Source organism: Microcaecilia unicolor, chromosome 8, assembly GCF_901765095.1.
Source record: "Microcaecilia unicolor chromosome 8, aMicUni1.1, whole genome shotgun sequence".
NCBI lineage: Eukaryota > Metazoa > Chordata > Amphibia > Gymnophiona > Siphonopidae > Microcaecilia > Microcaecilia unicolor.
In genome coordinates this window covers 143,498,747-143,512,168 of record NC_044038.1, presented here as the reverse complement: position 1 = coordinate 143,512,168, position 13,422 = coordinate 143,498,747, and the positions used below count along the sequence as shown (strand labels likewise).

Below are 13,422 nucleotides of genomic sequence, written 5' to 3'. Positions count from 1 at the left end.
TGGTGGTAATCTGGTCATTTAGGGCACTTTTTGGGGCCTTATTCGTGAAAAAACAGGGTCCAGGAAAAGTGCCCTAAATTCTAGCTACAGACGCATACTTTTTGTCCATTATCGGCGAAAGGCGCCCATCTCTCCTCGGCCGATAACCAGGCCCCAGTTCCACCTTCGCCACGCCCCCCATGAACTTTGTACGCTTCCGCGATGGAGTGCAGTTGAAAACGTCCAAAATCGGCTTTCCATTATACCGATTTATTCGTTTTTGTGAGATAAACGTCTATCTCCCGATTTGGGTCGAAATCTAGGCGTTTTTCTCTTTCAATTATAAGGTGGATAATAAATCCAGAAATTCAAAAAAATTATATCTACTGCCAACACTATTATGAAGTTTGGGAATCTTTCCAACATTTCTATTAATAGTGGAGAAAAAGACCTTAGTCATCAAGTGAGCTTAAAATTTGCAGTCACAGCTGTCTTATTTTATCAGCTCTATTGTAATCATCGGTCAAAAAACTCCATTCTAGAATTATAAAAATATTTTAACAAAAATCACAAAACTAGCTCACTTGATGACTGAGGTCTTTTTCTGTACTATTAATAGAAATGTTTGGTGAGATTCCCAAGCTTCATAATAATGTTGGCAGTAGATATATTTTTTAGGGGGGGTCTCGATCCAAAGCAATTTATTTGTCCAGAAATGACTCCTGGCCGGTTAAATCATTTGTTCGGAGCTAACCAGTCATTTTCAGCATCACTTAACTGGTTAGTGCTACTGAAAATGACTGGTTAGCGTGAAATGCAAAACCAGCTCTCTTGGGAGCCTTCTGGAGGTGGAGTCAGCACACTTGGCCTGTTAAGTGCCAATATTCAGTACTTAACCAACCAAGGTCACCATATAAATAGGACTGCAAAAAAGTCAGCCCTATCTTTATGTGGTGCCTCATTCCCGGTTAAGTGCTGAATATCATTAAGTGCTGTAGTCTGTAAGTAATGTAGCTGGCTCTGTAAACCCAGAAATTCAGTACCTGAGCCCAGACATGGCCCCGGCATTGAATTAATGGGCATAACAGTGGCAGCAGTCAGCAAAATTGTGAGCGCCACCAGCTGAATACTGACTCCTTTATTTTTTTGTATTTTAATTAGCCATAACCCCCTTACTTCCCTGCTCTTAGTTTTGATAGATACTCCTATTTCAGGAGGAGCAGGAAGTTTATTAGCCTGTTTAGGAATGAAGACCTAAGGGCACATGTAGCCACCCCCCGCAGAAAGCCTATCCCGATGGGCCAGCACCCTCCCCCCTCCACATGTAGCCCCTCCCCATGCCTACCTTTGAAATCCTGTTCCCATAAGGCTGCCACAGGATGTCGCAGCAGCCATTTTGACTGAGGAGCCAGCAGATTCAGGAGCGACTCAGGATTGCTTCTGCCCCTAAGAGGCCACTAGACCAAGGAGGGCCTACATATGTTGGAGGTGGCAGAGTTGGTGGCGGCCTGGGGGATGGGTTTTCTGCCAGGGGTTGAGGGGAGGATGATGGCTTTGGCTTCGGTTTTAATCTCCCAAATCAAATATTTAGTGTTTGTTTATTACAATTTTTAATATACTTCCATTTCTACAAAAAGATTGTAGCGGATCACAATAAAATAAAATAGAAACAGAAAATAACTCTATAATCCATAGGACAGAACATTCATGCTAGAACAAACATACAAGCATACATAGCCAAACTGAACAGGCGACCGGTGGCCAGCAACCCCCACTAAGAAAGGGAAGATGAAAAACCAAAAGCAAGGGGAAAAAAGTGGGTTTTTAAAGAAGCTTGAAAGCAAGAGAAGGACAGTTCAAAACGTAGTACTAGGGGAAGATTGTTCCAAAGTTTAGGTGCCAGAAAGTAGAATGCAGTGTGACAGGTAGACTCATAATGGTCCTGCTTCTGAGAAAGAAGAATCAAACGATGACAGTCAAGTGATATTAAAGTCTTGAGTTTAAATATGTCACAGAATGCCAAATGACAGGCAGTGGAAAACAATCATTTTCTCATCCTCCGTGCTGAGATAGAGGCAGTTAAGAGGTATGCATGTAGTCAGTGGTGTGCTGGAGCCGGCTCTGTCCAGCTCGCAAGAGCCGCTTGTTAATTTTTGACAGCTCTTGCGAGCCGGTTGTTGTTTGAGGCGAGCCGGCTCCATTACAGAGGTAATGAGTAATGAGTTCGTTCGTTGTGCCCTTAGTCCCGCCTTCTTATGTCATCAGAAGGCGGGACTAAGGGCACGACGAATGAACTCATCGAAGCAAGCAGGGAGGGAAGGCTGGAGACGCAGCAGGGCTTAAATAAGGCGGCACTTCAACGGAGAGGTACTAAACAAGATGGATGGGAGCGGGGGGCGGTGGGGGCGAAGGAAAATCGCTGGACATGTTTGGGAGCGGGAGGGCAGGGGAGGGAGGAGAATCACTGGACATGTTTGGGAACGGCAGGGGAGGGAGGAGAATTGCTGGGCAGGGATGGGTAGAGGGGGGCAGGGGAGAGAAGCCAATTGCTGGGCATGGATGGGTAGAGGGGGCAGGGGAGAGAAGCCAATTTCTGGGCAGGGATGGGTAGAGGGGGGGCAGGGGAGAGAAGCCAATTGCTGGGCAGGGATGGGTAGAGGGGGGCAGGGGAGAGAAGCCAATTGCTGGGCAGGGATGGGTAGAGGGGGCAGGGGAGAGAAGCCAATTGCTGGGCATGGAGGGCAGGGGAGAGAAGACAATTGCTGGGTATGGATGGATAGAGGGGGGCAGGGGAGAGAGGAGAGTTTCAGGACATGGATGGAGGGGAGGGCAAGAGAAATTCTGGACATGGATGGAGGGGAGGGAAGGGACAAGGGAGAGAGAAGAAATGCTGGACATGGAGGGAAGATAGAGGAAGGAGATTAGATGAGGGAAAAGGAAGTGAGGAGAGAAACTGCACATGGATGGAGAAAATAGGCAGAAGCTGGATCCACTGTACAGTCAAGTCTGCGGAGGACCAGAAATGAAGAAGATAGAGGAAAGAAAAGAAATAAATGGAAAGGAAGCCCTGGAAACGGAGTCAAGGGAACAGATAGAGAGCAGCAGAATCAGATACTGGGCCAGCATGATCAGAGAAACAAAGTCACCAGACAACAAAGGTAGAAAAATTTTTTTTATTTTCATTATAGTTTTTGGAATATGTCCACTTTGAGAATCAGGTGCTGAACGTTAAAAGTTTATATTTATTTACTTATTTGTGGCATTTTATCCCATATTAAACATGAATTAGATTGGAACCTGGGATCATTTAATTTTTTTTTCCTGGAGAGAGTAATGCATTGCCCCCCCCCCCCCCCCCCCCAGCTATAGCTAGCTCTGCAATTTTGGGGGGGCGCAGAGGTGGATGGGGGGGCGCAGAGATGGATGGGGGGAGCGCAGAGGTGGATGGGGGGGCACAGTGGTGGACAGGGGGGTGCCGAGGTGGACCAGGGAGAGAGCCTGTTGTTAACAATTTACCAGCACACCACTGCATGTAGTACTTTGTCATCCTTTCCAGGGATTAATCAATCCTTGGAAATTGTGGAGTAGAGATCTTTAGCTGTTTGTTTCACATTACGTTCAACTTTTTTTCCCATAGATCAGTGAAGAGAAAATTCGAACAACAGACACTCAAATTCTTGTGGCAGCTGCTCAGAAAAATTTTCTTGAGGAAAGAATGAAACTCATCTCTGATCTATGGAGTGCTGGGATTAAGGTACCTTGCTTATGGCTAATACTGGCTCTGCAATCTGAATAAGAAATGTCAGATATATATATATGTGAGTCTGGGCAGTGGTGTACCTAGTTTGTCTGCCACCCAGGGTGGGTCGCCACTACACACCCCCCCCCCCCCCCCCCCCGGCGCATCGCACATCCCCCTTCCCGGCGCATCACTCACCTTCCCTCTGAAGCGCATCACTCATCACCCCCGAAGTGCATCACCCACCTCCCCCCTGAAGCGCATCACTCATCACCCCCGAAGTACATCACCCACTTCCCCCCTGAAGCGCATCGTCCTCACCGCCTAGGGGTGCACGGAGCAGCTGTCTGCTCCACCAGTCCCCTGCCCCAAAACAGGTAGTGACGTCAGGGGGGGGGAGGGGGCAGGGAACCGGCGGAGCAGACAGCCACACAACTGCTCCATACACCCCCTTGCTGCCTGCTCCCAGGGCAGACTGCCTCCACCACCCCTGTCCTTTGTATGCTACTGTGTCTGGGTGTGGTGTTAAGTAGGAGACATTCTGTTCATTTCACTGTGCCAGAAGCCTTGGTTTCCCTGTATACAACCCCCCCCCCCCCCCCCCCCCCCCCCCCAAAATACCAGAGTATGAATCCAGTTCCTTTCAAGCACTCCTCTTAAAAAGTGCATCCACACAGGGTCAGTATCAACACTGGGCTGAAAAACAACATGCTGCTTCTCAGTTTTCATTTCTCCTACCTTGGCCAGTACCCCCAAAGAGCAGTGTATAAGATGGTACCACCAAGAGGGAATGCTTGGAAGACTATAAACATAGGTATGATTATTGAAGTGCAACGGGAAGTAAGGAACACCAACTTGACTTTTTGTACCTTGATTGGCTGCAAAGAATAGTTTCCTTATCACCCATGCCAAACCAGTCCAGACAAGTGGTTTATGTCCCCCTGCCAGCAGATAGCATGAGAGAAAAACAGCTTAGAGCTGACTTCACTCCCCTTATAGGGAGCTGCTGCTACCTTCAGCTCCTCAGTAAGTATGGTGTGGCTAACTCTGAAGACAGTCATACCCTTGGTGTATGGAATTATAATTATCTTCATTTCCATATCATCATGCTGATCAATCCATAGACTGGTGGGTTGTGTCCATCTACCAGCAGGTGGAGATAGAGAGCAATCCTTTTGCCTCCCTATATGTGGTCATGTGCTGCCGGAAACTCCTCAGTATGTTCTCTATCTCAGCAGGTGGTGGTCACACACAGCAGCAGCTCTGGCTAGGTCTCCAAGCCTAATCTTTAGGTTTTGTTGAGTACCTGGGGTTGAGGGCTCTTCTTGAGCAAGTGCAAACCTGGTGGTGCCAGGTCCCTCCTTTTCTCCCCCCTCCCACTGGCTCCGTTTAAAAAAAAAAAAGTTTGGACGTCCTTTAAGGGCGTTTATTTCAATGTTTATATCAACGTTTATATCAGCGTTTATTGCAGCTGCTCACTGGGAACCAGTTCGTTACAGCTCGGAGCGAGAAGCAGGTAATTTTACCTTTTTATAGCGGGCAGGGGGTTCCCCGTTCGGTCTCCACGTGGCTTATGGCGTCGGAGGGCGAGGGCGCGAAGATTCGCTCCCCTGACCGCATGTGTGCGTCTAGCGGGGATGTGGGGGTTTTCAAAGCCTGAATCGCCTTTGTTGGGCATCAGTTTGGAGTCCGGTCAGTGTCCCGGTTCTTCCTCCGGTGCGGCGGTTTTTCCCGCCATAAGTGCCCATCCCCCGCTGCTCACCCACTCCATGTTGGCCGGCCACTCTGCTCGGACGGCTTGTTCTTGGGCCGCTCTCGAGCTGGGAGACGTTAATGCTATGGTCGCCCTTCATTCGGGCGACGGCAAGAAAGTAGCGAAAGTTAAGCGCCGTTCTTCCCACGCAGCTCCTTCTCGGAATTTTCGTGCCGGACACCATTTTGGATGCGCAGCATGTTTCTCCCCCGCTCTTGTGAGTGCCGGTTGAGGGTGCGTCTAGGGCCGTGGCCCAGGCAGCAGAAGTGCACAGTCTAGGGGGTTTCTCCCCTGAGTTCTTTTTGCTGCTGCATCAGGCTTTTCTTATGATAAACGCTGCCCCGGCTCCCCCCTCTGATCAAGGGGCTGAGGCCTCCGGAAGCAAACGCCCTCGGGTGGACTTCCAGGCCCTAGAGGACTCGGTCTCCTCTGATGTAGATGAGGGCAGCGTATCTGAGTTCTCCCAACGGTCCTTTGGGGATTCCTTGGAGGAGACGGATTCCCGCTCGGATGGAGCGGATGACCCCTCTGCAGCGCGGCTTTTTAGCTCAGAGGATTTGCCCAACCTGTTGATACAGGCCATGGACACTTTGAAGATTTCCTCTCCGGAGGACGTCTCTCCCTCAGCCCCTGTTGGCTCTGCCATTATGCTGGGGACGAAGCGCCCGCCTAGAACCTTCCACGTGCATGATGCCATGCACACCTTAATTTCGGCTCAATGGGATGTCCCTGAAGCGAGCCTTAAAGTGGCTAGGGCTATGTCCCGCCTCTATCCTTTGACTGAAAGTGAACGTGAGGCCTATCTGTGGCCTACCGTGGATTCTTTAATCACTGCGGTGACTAAGAAAACGGCGTTGCCGGTGGAAGGTGGCACGGCCCTAAAGGACGCCCAAGACAGGAGTCTGGAGGCGGCTTTAAAGTCGTCCTTCGAGGCGGCTGCTTTAAGTTTACAGGCCTCAATTTGTGGCTCCTATGTGGCCAGGGCGTGCCTGACGCTTGCGCAGCGGGCTTCCCCCTCGGATCCTTCCTTGAGGGCTGATTGGCCAGCCCTGGAATCGGGCTTGGCCTACTTGGCAGGCTGGCTGTATGATGTCTTGAGAGCCTCGGCTAAAGGTATGGCTCAGACAGTCTCTGCACGGCGGTGGCTTTGGCTGAAGCATTGGTCTGCTGACCACGCCTCTAAGTCTCGCCTGGCTAAGTTGCCTTTTACAGGCAAGCTGCTCTTTGGGGTCGAGCTGGACAAGATTGTGACCGATCTCGGCACGTCTAAGGGCAAGAGGTTACCGGAGGTCAGGGCTCGGGCCAATGGTGCCCGCCCCGGTTCCTCCAAAGGACGGTTTCAGGAAGCCCGTCAGTATTGCCCGGGCAAGTCGAGCTCCTCTGCCCCCTCTTCCATCAAAAGGAATTTCTCCCCCAAGCAGCATTCCTTTCGCAGAGACCGCCGTCCCAGAGGTGCCTCCTCCGGTCCTCCCCCAGGGTCTCGTACCCAATGATGGGGCACTGGTCCATGGCCCAGAGCAGATTGGAGGACGCCTATCCTCGTTTCTGGGCGAGTGGACCAGGGTAACTTCAGACGCTTGAGTGCTGGAAGTCATCTGAGACGGCTAAAAGCTAGAGTTCTGCCGACCCTTAAGAATTGGGTTTGTGCACTCTCCCTGCAAGTCTCCGGTCAAGCTGTGGCAGTGCAGCAGACTTTGGACAATCTGATCCGCCTGGGTGCGGTTGTTCCGGTGCCAGAAGATCACCCTGGCAAGGGACGTTACTCCATTTACTTTGTGGTACCTAAGAAAGGAGGTTTTGTCCAGCCTATCCTCGACCTCAAAGGGGTCAATCGGGCTTTGGAAGTTCGGCACTTCCGAATGGAGACTCTCCACTCTGTTATAGCGGCAGTGCAGGCAGGGGAGTTCCTGGCATTCTTGGACATCAAGGAAGCTTACTTGCATATTCCCATCTGGCCTCCTCATCAACGCTTTCCGCGTTTTGCAGTTCTGAGGACACTCCCAGTTCAGAGCCCTCCCTTTCGGGTTGGCTACTGCTCCGCGGACCTTCTCCAAGTTATGGTGGTCATCGCAGCCTTCCTACACAAGAAAGGAGTACAAGTCCATCCTTATCTGGACGACTGGTTGATCCGAGCCCCCTCTTATGCAGAGTGCGGCAGAGCTTCAGACCGGGTGATTGCTCTTTTGAGCTCCCTGAGGTGGATCATCAACTGGGAGAAAAGCCAGCTGCGCCCAACTCAGTCCCTGGAGTATCTGGGAGTTCGATTCGACCCCCAAGTGGGCAGAGTGTTCCTGCCAGACAATCGGATTGTCAAGCGTCAGGCTCAGGTGGACTAGTTCCTAGCAGCCTCTTCTCTTAGGGCTCGGGACTATGGGCAGCTGTTGGGCTCTATGACGGCCAAGATGGAAGTAGTGCCCTGGGTCAGGGCCCATATGAGACCTATACAGCTCTCTCTGCTGCAGGGATGGACTCCAGCTTCGGAGGATTACGCTGTGCGCCTTCCCTTGGATCCAGCGGTGCGCAAGGCGCTGAGCTGGTGGCTGAGGCCAGACAAGCCATCCGCAGGAATGCCTCTGGTGACCCCGGAGTGGGTTTTCGTCACGGCGGACGCCTCTTTGTGGGGCTGGGGAGCCCACTGCTTGGGAAGGACAGCGCAGGGGCTCTGGTCCCCTGCAGAGGCAGAGTGGTCTATCAACCTCCCGGAACTCAGAGCCATTCGGTTGGCGCCTTTGGAGTTTCTTCCGGGCCTGGCGCTGAAGCCAGTACGGGTCCTGTCGGACAATGCCATGGCTGTGGCCTATGTCAATCGCTGGGGAGGTACCAGGAGCGCCCCTCTAGCCAAGGAGGCCATGAAGCTATGCCTGTGGGCGGAAGCAAACCTGGAACAGCTGTCGGCGGCCCACTTTGCGGGAGTCATGAATATTGCTCAGGCGTTCTTGGACATCACGAAGCGCTGGGGCCAGCTGAGCCTAGATCTGATGGCGTCTTCAGCCAATTGCCAAGTGCCGCGCTTTTTCAGCAGAGGACGGGACCCTCGATCTCTGGGAGTAGATGCTCTTCTCCCACAGTGGCCGACACAGGAGCTCCTCTTTGTGTTCCCGCCTTGGCCCATGTTGGGCAGGGTGCTAGGCTGGGTGTCAAAGCATCCGGGCCGAATAATCCTGGTGAGTCCGGATTGGCCCAGACGTCCCTGGTATGCGGACTTGATCAGGCTCTCAGTGGACGGACCTCTGCAGATGCCAGCGGAGCGGGGTCTGTTGCATCAGGGTTCCGTGGTGATGGAGGATCCCTTCCCCTTTGGTCTTACGGCCTGGCTATTGAGCTGCAGCATCGGAGCAAGCAGAGCTTCTCAGACAAGGTCATCGCCACTATGCTGAGAGCGAGGAAGCACTCTACTTCTACTGCTTACGCCAGGGTTTGGCGTACCTTTGCATCGTGGTGTGAGGCAGGCTCACTTTCTCCCTTCACTGCTCCAACTTCATCAGTGTTGGCGTTCCTGCAAGAAGGTCTGGAAAAAGGCCTGTCGCTCAGTTCCCTTAAGGTCCAGGTAGCGGCTCTTGCTTGCTTCAGGGGTCACCTGAAGGGTGTTTCCCTGGCATTGCAGCCAGATGTGGTGCGCTTTCTCAAGAGAGTTATTCACCTGCGCCCTCCTCTGCACGCAGTGGTACCTGCGTGAAATCTCAATCTGGTGCTAAGAGCCTTGCAGAAGCCGCCTTGTGAACCCTTGTCGAGGGCATCTCTGAAAGAATTGACGTTGAAAACAGTCTTTTGGTGGCTATCACTTCAGCCAGAAGAGTTTCCGAGCTCCAGGCGCTATCATGTCGAGAGCCCTTTCTGCAGTTCACTGAGGCAGGAGTGTCTATTCGCACAGTGCCTTCCTTCCTGCCCAAGATTGGTCCTCGCTTCCATGTGAATCAGCAGCTCTGTCTACCCTCCTTTCGTAGGGAGGACTACCCAGAGGAGTACTCTGCTCTCAAATATCTAGATGTGAGACGAGTTATCTTCAGATACTTGGAAGTGACCAATGATTCCGGAAGTCGGATCATCTGTTTGTGCTGTTCGCAGGTCCTCGTAAGGGTCTTCAGGCTGCCAAGCCTACAGTGGCACGATGGGTCAAGGAACTCATTGCAGCGGCTTATGTGGCCGCAGGGAAGGTGCCGCCTATCCAGCTGAAGGCTCACTTCTCTAGATCACAGGCGGCCTCGATGGCAGAGGCCGGGTCCGTCTCCTTGGTAGAGATTTGTAGGGCGGCAACTTGGGCATCAGCTCATACCTTCTCCAGACATTACCGCTTGACTGTGGCTGCTCGGGCGGAGGCCCGGTTTGGAGCTTCAGTGTTGCGGTCAGGGATTTCTATGTCCCGCCCTGGGTGAGTACTGCTTCGGTACATCCCACCAGTCTATGGATTGATCAGCATGATGATATGGAAGGTAAAATTATGTATCATACCTGATAATTTTCTTTCCATTAATCATAGCTGATCAATCCATAGTCCCTCCCAGATATCTGTACTGTTTATATTCTGGTTGCATTTCAGGTTCAAGTTAGTCTTCAGTTCCTGTTTAGGAGGACTTCGTGTTCAAGTTTTTTCAATTGGATTCTTCAGGAGTTGAGACGATTTTGTGTTACAGTGAGCTGCTGCATTCCTCTCCCCTCCGTTTTACGGGGCTGGATTGAGACCTAAATTCTGCCGGCGCTCCCTCCTACTTCGTGCGGCTGTAGGGCAGCTTTGTACCCCTCCCGCTTCGGCGGTGTTAGGGTCAGTCAGCTCCTCCCGCGGTTGCGGTTGCAGGATAAGCCAGATCCCCCCGCATCGGCGGGTGTGGTGTCCCTCACCCGCTCTGCGGGGATGAGCTGGACGGATTCCCCTCCCTCACTTGTGTGGGGTTGAGCTGGGTTAATTCCCCTCCCCCGTTTCGGCGGTGGTGAGCTGGGCAGAGTGTCCCTTTGTGGGTGTAATTCTCTAAGTGCTGAGTCCTGCGGATGGAGCTTTGATATCGACATACTGAGGAGTTTCCAGCAGCACATGACCACATATAGGGAGGCAAAAGGATTGCTCTCTATCTCCACCTGCTGGTAGATGGACACAACCCACCAGTCTATGGATTGATCAGCTATGATTAATGGAAAGAAAATTATCAGGTATGATACATTATTTTACCTTACCAAGGATATGTCTTCAGAGTGAACTACAACAGACTTACTGAGGAGCTGAAGGCAGCAGCAGCCACCCTATAAGGGTAGTGAAGTCAACTCTAAGCTGTTTTCTCTCTCTCTATCTGCTGGCAGGGGGACATAACCCACTTGTCTAGACTAGTCTGACAGGACTCAAGGAAAGGAAATAAACAGCTCGTTTGCTTATACCTCTTTTTTTGTATGAATGATTTTGTCTATATCTCTGAGTGTGTACGTGTCAATTTTTATGTTATTACATTAGATTACATTACAATTGATACTTCTAGGCCACACATACCAAATCCTTAGATCAGTATGGCTTACATAACAAGAATAGGGCATACCCTAGATCATAGAACTTCCCAGGAACAATAGACTCTGCAAAACTCACAACACTGTTCATAAGGTAACAAACTTACAATATAACCAAGTCCAACATTTTACGGAATGATGAGTAAATTAGTCTCATGACGTATGAGTTGTGGTAGGTTTTTCTGTCCTATCAAATTATGGCATTCTTTTCTGTATATTTTGTGTAATTTTAATTTGTAATTTATGTGACCTGCCTTGACTCGTGAACGAAAGGGGCGGTATATCGAATACATTAACCAATAAACAATAAATGTCACCTAATTGACAAAAGCTGAGTTACCTTGTTGACCACATTCAGACATAGGAGCTGCTAATAGATAAGGAATGAACCAAAAGCATTTCTCCCTTTATATATGATGTTCGCTCTCTCATATTTGTTTTTGTTACATTTGTACCCCGCGCTTTCCCACTCATGGCAGGCTCAATGCGGCTTACATGTTGTATACAGGTACTTATTTGTACCTGGGGCAATGGAGGGTTAAGGGGCTTGCCCAGAGTCACAAGGAGCTGCCTGTGCCTGAAGTGGGAATCGAACTCAGTTCCTCAGTTCCCCAGGACCAAAGTCCACCACCCTAACCACTAGGCCACTCCTCCACTCCACTGATGGAATGCTTTTTGAGAGCTCTCAGATCAAAGGCTAAATAGACTCACTGTGGGCTCGGTAATTGCATATTGGGTGTGCATGTGGAGGAGTAGCCTAGTGGTTAGTGCAGTGGACTTTGATCCTTGGGAACTGAGTTCAATTCCCACTGCTGCTCCTTGTGACTCTTGGCAAGTCACTTAACCCTCCATTGCCCCTGGTACAAAATAAGTACCTAAATATATGTAAACCGCTTTGAATGTAGTTGCAAAAACCTCATAAAGGCAGTATATCAAGTCCCATTTCCCTTTCCCTCTGTAGCTGTACAGTCTAATGAGTGCTCACTGCTAGCTTTTCTCTGGGCTCCCTGCAGGCAGAAATGCTGTATAAGAAGGATCCCAAGTTGCTGAGCCAGCTGCACTACTGTGAAGAAACAGGAATCCCTCTTGTGGCCATCGTTGGGGAGCAGGAGCTGAATGACGGAGTTGTCAAACTAAGAATTGTTTCTACTAGGGAGGAGGTGAGTGTGCTTGTGCTTTGCGTGGAGTGGGATAAACGCCACAGACCTCTTGGACCATTGAGTAAAGAACTAGAGCTAACATGCCTCTACTTCCATGTACTCATGCAGCAGGTTCTTGGTGCAACTGCTCAGAGTCACAGCATGCATTGGCCCTGCTCCTTAAAACATAAGATGTCATGCTGGGTCAGACCAAAGGTCCATCAAGCCAACCATTTCAGGTTAAAAAGTGCCCAGAAAATCCCAAAGTATAGCTGGACCTGCTACATGGTGCAGTGTCTTCACTGTACATCAGCTAGATTTGCTGTCATGTCTGCAGTGTGCTTTAAGTAATTTGTTTTTTTTAATCTCCCTTGTTTCTAGATCAATGTTCCTCGAGGAAATCTTATAGAAGAAATTAAGAAAAGAAGCAGCTAACCGTCATAGAGGAAGCAATAATCCAATTGCTCACATTGGTACAAACATCATGGGTACTTTTTACTTATATGTTTGCTTTCTTGACCTGAGAGAAAGCATCCACATAGATTTGCATCAGGTTTTTCTGTGGGTAATAATTGCCATGGAAATAACATGGAGGAGTGGCCTAGTGGTTAGAGCAACAGTCTTGCAATCCAGAGGTGGCCGGTTCAAATCCCCGTGCTGCTCCTTGTGATCTTGGGCAAGTCACTTAACTCTCCATTGCCTCAGGTACAAGCTTAGATTGTGAGGCCTCCTGGGTCAAAGAAATATCCAGTGTACCTGAGCAAAATCCAAATAAATAAATAATGCGTAAGTCTGAAAAGTGCATTATTTTCCTCACCTGCTTTAAATGTGCAGGCAAAATCACACGTGTTGTACAACACCACACATAATTTTACCAACATTTAATCTAATTCTTTAAGTAAAATGCTGTTTTACCCAAAGAAGTGGTGTTGAATATTTCCCTTATGATACTTAATACCAATTTCACTACAGCACTTTCTGAAGGAAAGTGGGCATCCTTCAGGTTTCATTATCCCAGACCTCTAGCCTCTCTGCATTACTATTCTGCCCTAACTTCCAAAGAACTGCCTTTGATAGTTTCAGGCTTCTTGGCCTAGATGGAGTCCACTGCAGCCTCTATCCTTCTCTACAGTTAATTTTTCAGTCTTCTGACTGGTTTAAGGAATGGCTGTGAGGTGGGTGCATGTGGCAGAGTTTTGATTTTGATAGTAGATAACGTGAGGCTATCTAGCTAGAAGCTTCAGCAAGATAGATATTGACAGCCCGCTGAGACTCAGGACACAGAAGTCAATAATAAAAGGATTGCTTGTCTCGAAAGTAGGAAG

General features: G+C 49.9%; 1 protein-coding gene across 3 annotated transcripts in view; it reads left to right on the top strand.

Moving 5' to 3' along the window:
• LOC115476275 (histidine--tRNA ligase, cytoplasmic-like) overlaps positions 1 to 12,744 on the top strand; it is a 95,867-nt gene extending 83,123 nt beyond the window's left edge. For all 3 annotated transcript variants that reach the window (XM_030212563.1, XM_030212562.1, XM_030212561.1), the window contains 3 exons: positions 3,617 to 3,733; positions 11,972 to 12,118; positions 12,479 to 12,744. In XM_030212563.1, coding sequence (XP_030068423.1) covers positions 3,617 to 3,733; positions 11,972 to 12,118; positions 12,479 to 12,532 — 318 coding nt within the window. In that variant the 3' untranslated portion in view covers positions 12,533 to 12,744. The remainder of the gene's footprint in view (positions 1 to 3,616; positions 3,734 to 11,971; positions 12,119 to 12,478) is intronic.
• The last annotated feature ends 678 nt before the right edge of the window (positions 12,745 to 13,422 follow it).